The sequence below is a fragment of the Morone saxatilis genome, unplaced genomic scaffold (genome assembly GCF_004916995.1).
Source record: "Morone saxatilis isolate NCDOM2014 unplaced genomic scaffold, NCSU_SB_2.0 Contig3, whole genome shotgun sequence".
In the NCBI taxonomy this organism is placed as follows: domain Eukaryota; kingdom Metazoa; phylum Chordata; class Actinopteri; family Moronidae; genus Morone; species Morone saxatilis.
In genome coordinates this window covers 5,401,850-5,410,027 of record NW_023339873.1, presented here as the reverse complement: position 1 = coordinate 5,410,027, position 8,178 = coordinate 5,401,850, and the positions used below count along the sequence as shown (strand labels likewise).

Here is an 8,178-nt window from a genome sequence, read left to right as displayed (position 1 = left end):
CGGTTCAACATGGCAGAATCTATAGAAGGTGATCCGCAGTGTTTGTAGATATAAACAGCTCATTCTAAGGTAACAAAAACGTAACTATAATGAAAGGAAATGATAATGAAATCTTAGTTATGCATATTATATTCAATTCTGCCTATAGATCATCCTAAATGTTACACACTGAACCTTTGCATGTTTTATTTTGTGTGTGTGTGGTTTTGTTTGGCTTATTGGAGACCCTACCCTGGCATAACACAGTACCCTAAGACATGTAGATAGCAACTCCCTGCTGTTTTTGTTCCCTCTCAGACATTCACCTGTTATTGGCATACAGACCAATATCCTCTTGCTAGTCTCTGTTCAGATATTACTTTGATCTGCTCACAGTGCACAGTACACCAGGACTCATATCCAGATATCTGTTGAAATCAAACATGTCAATGACTTTTTACTGAATTGGGAACCCAAATTGATGTTGACTTTGTCATACAAGCCTAAAAGTCTACAGCCATGCTAGTCCCATACATGTGAACATGCAAGTATAATGCTTTCTATGTTTGCTATCTTAGTTTAGCGTGTTACCATGCTAACATTTGCTAAATAGCACTAAACAGAAAATACAACTAAGGATGATGGGAAAGTTATTAGTATTTCAGGTGTTTTGGACAATTACATGTTTTACCTGATGATGGATTTAGATGAAAAGTTATTACAATTCTTTGTTAGCAGAATATGAATGCCTGTACTGAATTCCATGGCTTCATTCTGTAACTGTCAAGACATTTAACTCAAAACCACAAATGTCAACCTCATGGTGGCAGTATCAACCAGGAAACTGCTTCACTTTTAATGAGTATGTATGTCTTTTTCTTTTATCCAAGGCATCAGAAAGAACCCGACTGCACCATTTGTGCCACGAACAGTGATCATCGGGGGAAAGGTACCAGCCAAAGCAGACATGACAAACAACAATCCAATAAACAGGTGAAGAGTAGGGTGATAGTTTTGTTTTACAGTAAGTCATCCACTGTCACCCTCTGCAGGCTGCTCCTGGGTATCACATGGCAAAGATGATCATCAGGCTGATCACTTCAGTGGCTGATGTGGTGAATAATGACCCTGTGGTGGGAAACAAGCTGAAGGTCATCTTCCTGGAGAACTACAGGGTCTCTCTAGCAGAGAAAGGTACCATTTAGACAACTTTCTCTAATACCTGCACATGTTGTTGACCCTTTTATGAAGGTGCATGACACAAAAACACACCACTGTGTGTGAAAAACTCTCTTTTGAAGATGTATAGTTTAAAACTTCCTAAAACAAACAGCAGAGAAAATTTAAATTTTAACTCTTATCTGCTTTTCTCAGTGATACCTGCCACAGATCTGTCAGAGCAGATCTCCACCGCTGGCACTGAAGCTTCAGGAACAGGAAACATGAAGTTCATGCTGAACGGAGCCCTGACCATCGGCACCATGGACGGGGCCAATGTGGAGATGGCAGAGGAAGCCGGAGAGGAGAACCTGTTCATCTTCGGCATGAGGGTGGAGGATGTGGCTGAACTGGACAAAAAGGGGTAAAGGGGTCTATTTTATTGCTCATGTTTACGTTTTTAAAGCTCTTTTTATGTTGTTAAAACGTCTTTGTCTATTTCAGATATGATGCCATGTCGTACTACAAGAAGATTCCAGAGCTGAAACAAGTGATGGACCAGATCACGAGTGGATTTTTCAGCCCTAGAAACCCAGACCTTTTCAAAGACATCACAAACATGCTCTTCAAATACGACCGGTGAGAAACTATTTCCATTCCAAAATGCTGTAGCCCAGTTCAGGTTATCTGAAGATCACTAAAACTGTTTTATATGGGAAGCAAAGACCCTTGAATGGCTGATACTCTCATGTCAACAATCATTTCTTTCTTAGCTTTTCTTCTGATGATGGATGTTCAAGTTGATTTATTTACTCTCCTTTTTCTCTCTTCAGTTTCAAAGTGTTTGCAGACTTTGAAGACTACATAAAAAGCCAAGAGAAAGTCAGCAAGCTCTATCAGGTAACATTTGCCTCAAACAGACCCGGGGCCTGTTCAGTGAGATCAGTGGGTTAGACAGCTGTCTTTGGGCTCAACTTTTTGATTTCCAGTATCACTAAGCTGCCAATGCCAATATAGATATAAGTTTATGACAAGTGATAAAGAGCAATATTTGTATGGGTCAGGCTTGGCTCTCCATGTTTCACTCAGTGTTTAAACCAGAGCTTCTAACAAAGAGAGGGATAGTAATGATGATCATAAGCAGCCATTTTGACCTGAAATAGTAGAGTAAACACAGGTGTTAGTAATAATACTAATTAAGGTTCTGTTGCATTTAGTGTAGCAGAGCCTTTCCAGTGAGCCAACAGCAGCACCCTGACTCTGTTTGACCTGAATGGAACAGAAACTTAATTAGTATCATTCATAACACCTGTGTTTACCCTTCTATTTTAGGTCAAAATGGCAGCTATAAAAAAGCTTTATTTCTGATTTCTGACAGCGTTGATACTTTTACACTCTTATTCCATCACTTCAGCTCAGAATAACATGAACAGCATTTCAGTCAGATACCCTCATCAGGCCTTTTTCTCGTCTGACATTACTTTTAACTTTTCTATGCGCTTTTTATTTAATCAGACAAAAAAAAAATAGAATTTGGAAATGATTTCATATGTTTATACAGCTTCTTACTATATTCTAGTTATGTGATTGTGACTGAAGTTGAACTTTCTTTGCAGTACAGGCCCCTCGATCAAGTGCTATTTATAGTTATTATGGATTTTGTTTGTCTGTTTGGTGGGCAGCTGGGTGGGCTTTGCAATTGTTTATTCTTATTTATAATTTATTATTATATTTATTGTATATATTCACTTATTTTTCACCTACTTGCATGAATATAACATATTTTAATATGTAAGTATGATAAGCAACTTAAAACAGGAGTCAAATTCCTTCCTTTCTTCTTTTATTTTTCATTCTTTTTCTGTCTTTTATGTTTATAATAGTATTCATAAAGCATTTTAAGTTATTATGAACTTATTATTATTATTATTATTATTATTATCAAAAGGTAGTATAAAATGAAAAAGAACTAGTAACAAAGTATGAAATGGTCAAGCAGTAAAGAAAAATTATCATGAAACACCAAACCTACAGAAGCAGAAATAAACATGTTTTATTTCCCTCTAAAAGAATCCAAACGAGTGGACGAAGATGGTGATCAGGAACATCGCCGCCACAGGAAAGTTTTCCAGCGACAGAACCATCACAGAGTATGCCACTGAGGTGTGGGGCGTCGAGCCGACTGACCTGAAGATCCCACCTCCGAATGAGCCGAGAGAGGCCATCGAAGAAACGGCCAGAGCTCTGAAGAAAATGTGAGGCTGTTTCACAACAGACGGCTGCCTTTATGTTTACAAATCATTTACTGTTCCTTTTCCCAATTTAACTTTTTAACCATCAAGTTACACATCTCTGAACTTTTTGAAGAACTTTTGGATGTTTCAGAAATCACCTCTGCACACGTTTTCTTTTTCACTTTTTATTGTCAGAGAACTTGAGTCAAAGCACTTGCATTAGAAACAGTCTGTTACAGTCCTGTAGCACTAACACCTACAGTAAACCAAGAGTCAGTGTGGACAACTCAGAGGTCAAATACTTCATATTTGACATTCCTGGAGTTTAGGATTGGTGGGGGTTTTTGCATTTCAAGAATTCAGTAGGATGACAGTAACAGAGCAGCTGACTAAACTGAATTTTTAATTACATTCCTGCGACTTTATGCTGCACTGAGTGACAAAGCCTGTCTATACACCAGGCAGATTAAAGCCATTTCTAAGATTTTATTTGTGTCTGTATCAGTCTAACTTGGCTAAGAAGATACAGTTTTTTTGTCCCAGTGTTGAAATAAAAACATTTTGTGTAATATAATATGTGTAATTAGTGCTTTTGTTTCAGTTTTTAGAGCAAACACACATTTTGTGACAAAATACATTTGTTTATTGGAGCCTTATTTAGGAAAATACAATACAAACTAACACTTCAGTAGTGAAAGCCGACATAAAAAAAGAGTAAACCCTCTTCTCTGAAAGGAGCCAGCTTTACTGTCTCAGGTTTTGTAGAAACTTCCTGCAACCAAAACAGATGAAATATATATATTTTTTTGTTGTTTGTTTGCTGAGGGATTGTGGTGAATGGAAACAATAAATTTAATGAAAGATACGTTCATTATTAGTCAAGCATCAGTCGGTGTATTCAGTGGAATTCACTGTATGAAAATTATCAACCTTATACCAGGATTAGCTGATATACACATTAGCATAACATAAATTGTAAAATTCGTATCAGTTTAGCAAAACTTACTGAACCACATTCGACAGATTGGGATCTAAGTAGATGCTGCTGTGGGAGAATCCAAGATTTGCACTGTAGGAGATCATTTCAACCCGAACATCTGTGTTATATTTTTTCTTAGCCTGGAGGGATATCTGATACAGCTGGAGACCAAGAAATGCAAAGTAATTCAGAGTGGAGGCAGCTACATCCACTAGGAAATCAGTCAAAGGAAACATACATAAAGAGCTACTGTACCTTCAGGCCCATGTGATAAGGAACAATGTTGTCATCCTCTGCATGCAGAATAAGAAGTGGGCTGGTCAGGGCCTTCAAACTGCGTAGAGGGTAAAATATATATCCACAGTCAGAGATGGTTTTCATTAGCTGAATAACATTGTTTCTATCATATTCTTTTACACGCTGCTCTCCGTAAAGGGATTTGAATGATTAAAACATGGCAAGTGTGGAAACCCTGCAAGATTAATAAACCAAGAAGCAGAATAGGACAAATAGCACTGTACTTACTTTTTATCGTTAGCAAATACAATGTTGTTCATTTCCAGTATGTTCCAGAGCAAGCTCTGAAATCCAGGAAGGTACATGTACATCTGGAATAACAGATTATATTATATTATTATTATTTTAATAACATCCAAATACTTGTAGGATAGAAATGGTTAACTGGTTAACTTTGTGAATTAATCCCAATAAGGATGTAGACAATAAGTTGAAAATTATAAATTTCATATAATATATAGAAGATAATGAACATGGATGCAGAAAGTGTTACCAGTTAGACTTTTGTTAAGTAATTTAAATGTAGTAAATATGTGCTGATATTGTATCTAAATAGGAACTGTAATAGAAATATTTTCATTTGAGAGCTTATTACTATATTTATTAATTTAAATGTAGTCTAATTGAATATGCTAAAGTAAAATATAAGTTGTGGTGGCTTAGTGGTCTTTCATATAGACAGGATTTTTTGAGTAGAAATCCAGTTTGACTTTCATTCCACATCATTCCAACTCTTTTTTCCCAGTTTTATCCTGTCTCGCAGCCTCTCTACAGTCTCAAATGTCTTATAAAAAATTCCCTTTAATTTAACACAAGAAGAGCTTTTCATGTCACACGGCATTCTTTTGAAACAAGATAAAAATGTAGGCAGCTGTGTTTTTATGGATTGGTAAATGTCCTGAGGGGCTGCAGACAGACAAAAATGTAACAATTGGCCTCACCTTAGTGAGAGGATGGAGGGCTACGACTTCTCCTATTGTTGTGTATGGAGCTTCGAGGATTAAAGCATCAACAGCAGACCCTGATATTAAACACAAAAACAAAAATGATTAAAAATTGATTGGGAATGGGTATTCAATTTCAGTTTCAGGGCTTTTAAAATCAATTTTTACTGACAGAAGAGTGTGAGAGATGTCAATCAAACAGTTTCACTCTCCTGAGAAGAGGTATTTAAAGGACCAGTGTGTAGGATTTAATGGCATCTAGTAGTGAAGTTATTGCAACTAACTGAACACAGCATGAGAACAGGCTGTGAAGTGTGTAGGAGAAACCAATGCAAGACATATGAAAAACCCTATCAACAGTCAGTGTTTGGTTTGTCCGTTCTGGGAATAATGTAGAAACATGGCAGGTCAACATGGCTGACTCCACGGAAAGCAACCCGCGGCAACTGTGGATACAAACAACTCATTCAAGGCTTTACTTTAACCCACCTTGTTCTTGTACTTTTGCTGCTGTATTGGTCGCCACCCTGCAAAAAGAAAGTACAGTAGGCTTTATACATTTCTTACTCAATGTTTTCAGTCCTGTCTATTAGTGTCATAAAGAGTAGAAAGTAATGGTTAGAGAGTCTAGAGAGAAACTGACCCAGAACCAAGCGAGTGCCCCCACAGATAGACATGACCCCCTCTGCTTCGCTTCTTTACCCACTGGTACAAGTAGACGGTGTCACTGGTCATTCCAGACTCACTTGGCTCCCCAGTAGAGTCTCCAAAACCTCATTAAAAGACATATAAATCTTCAAAATCATGACAAATACTACATATTGACAGACAGGACAACACATCAAGAACATGATATACATTGGCTGTGTGTCCTCACTGCTGTGTGTGTAATAAAAATAAAGATAATAGATACATAGAACAATGTTAATTATGTATTTTAAGGTGTTAAAGAGGGAATTGGGTCTCCAGGAGCCCAAAAAGAACATTAATGTAATGATTAAATTAAAATATCAGAGCTGTATTTAGCAGGAAACAAATCACTTGAAGAGCAGAATAAGCATGTTTACCTCTGTAGTCTAAAGATAAGACATGATAATCTGCACCACTTAAAATCTGCAACACACAAAAATAATTTTTTTATCTAAAAGTCAAAACTTTCCACCAAAATTGAAAATACTTTAAACAGAAACTGTACCTTCACCAGTTCCATTCTGTGTTTCATGGCCCTGCAGAAAGGACATAAGAATATGAATGAATACGAACAAGTGGCTTTCAGACTCATTTATTCTGACCCACAAACCCTTGTGTGCATTGTGCCTGTGCATAAACCCGGGGGTCTGTGATACCCACTAGACTCCATTAGGATAAATTCAAGGGTCTCAATCCTGCTGCTCTCATCCCACCTGGTCCCTGCGTTGCCATGGAGATAGATAATAACAGGACGGCCGTCTCCCAGAGTCTCCCGGTACCACTCAGGGCTTCTCCCAGCGGCCTTCTCCCATTGGCTGGCAGGGAGCGTATGCCTATGAGACACAAAGATAGAGAGTGAGAGAGGAGGAAGAGTGAGTAGCACAAACAAATACGCTTGTGTTTTAAAGTATACAGTAGGGCTTTTTTTGAGTGGTCTCTTGCAGATAAATGAGTAAACTGTGGTCCTATTCACTCAGGAGCCACCTGTGCCGAATATGTACGTGCACGTGGTATTTTCAAGTACTGATGCTCTTCAATGGACACAACAAGAAGCCCACAAATGACCTACCAGACACCCACTGAGATACCCTCCTCTGTGTCGAGGTAGAAGTTGCATGTGTGGTTCAGCACGGCTTCAGGTCTACCAAGATCCACGAAGAATGGAAACCTCACTGCAGCAGATAAGAGCACACAAGGTCGGTATGATTTATTTATATTGGGTAGTATTTAATCATATCCCATATTGTATAGTATAATATTGTACTGTATTATCATAATGTAATAGGGATGCACTGATATATCAGCAGATCAGTATCAGTATTTATCTTGTTGACTGACATTGGCCTATTGGCAAATGAGATAGTGTTAGTGATAGTGATAATGTTTCCGATATCATTGTTTATCTGTTTTGTTACATCAGTTTTGTCCTGGTTAAATGTTGTGTTATTATTATTATTAGTTCGTTATTTCCAACTTGAATACTGTAGAAACGATCACCTCCTATTTCCAGCACTGCCACAAATTGCTCTATACAGCAGCACAGTGAGTTATCTTTGTAGATTTCTTTGTTTTCCAGCACAAAAGGGTGAATAAATAACACAAACAAAACATTGGTATCGGCTTTTGGCCAAATTGTAATTCTAAACATCGTATCGGCCCAGAATTTTCTAATCGGTGTTTCCCAATAATGTATCACATCGTATCGTATTGTAGGTTCTGTATCATATCACATTGCAACATATCCTATCTAATCAGGGTGTGCAATAAACCTTTTTAATTTAATAGTGGACAACAATTAAATTATTTTATTTGTGATTTGGCACACATTTGGTATATCATGATATATGAGTAAGTATTAGCATCAAATATTCCTATTAATAACATAAGAATGATTTCA

At 37.4% G+C, this 8,178-nt stretch overlaps 2 protein-coding genes across 2 annotated transcripts in view; one reads left to right on the top strand and one right to left on the bottom strand.

Moving 5' to 3' along the window:
* Positions 1–3,945, top strand: part of pygl (phosphorylase, glycogen, liver) — a 13,352-nt gene extending 9,407 nt beyond the window's left edge. The window contains exons 15-20 of the mRNA XM_035674172.1: positions 870–928; positions 1,032–1,173; positions 1,354–1,561; positions 1,642–1,776; positions 1,971–2,037; positions 3,208–3,945. Of these exons, the coding sequence (XP_035530065.1) occupies positions 870–928; positions 1,032–1,173; positions 1,354–1,561; positions 1,642–1,776; positions 1,971–2,037; positions 3,208–3,396 (800 nt within the window). The 3' untranslated portion in view covers positions 3,397–3,945. The remainder of the gene's footprint in view (positions 1–869; positions 929–1,031; positions 1,174–1,353; positions 1,562–1,641; positions 1,777–1,970; positions 2,038–3,207) is intronic.
* A 46-nt stretch (positions 3,946–3,991) lies between these two features.
* Positions 3,992–8,178, bottom strand: part of LOC118337243 (lysophosphatidylserine lipase ABHD12-like) — a 5,689-nt gene continuing 1,502 nt past the window's right edge. Inside the window, exons 3-13 of the mRNA XM_035674173.1 lie at positions 7,351–7,453; positions 6,995–7,114; positions 6,787–6,817; positions 6,659–6,704; positions 6,235–6,364; positions 6,081–6,118; positions 5,589–5,668; positions 4,876–4,958; positions 4,606–4,684; positions 4,378–4,511; positions 3,992–4,143 (exon numbers count right to left, since the gene is read on the bottom strand). Of these exons, the coding sequence (XP_035530066.1) occupies positions 4,116–4,143; positions 4,378–4,511; positions 4,606–4,684; positions 4,876–4,958; positions 5,589–5,668; positions 6,081–6,118; positions 6,235–6,364; positions 6,659–6,704; positions 6,787–6,817; positions 6,995–7,114; positions 7,351–7,453 (872 nt within the window). The 3' untranslated portion in view covers positions 3,992–4,115. The remainder of the gene's footprint in view (positions 4,144–4,377; positions 4,512–4,605; positions 4,685–4,875; positions 4,959–5,588; positions 5,669–6,080; positions 6,119–6,234; positions 6,365–6,658; positions 6,705–6,786; positions 6,818–6,994; positions 7,115–7,350; positions 7,454–8,178) is intronic.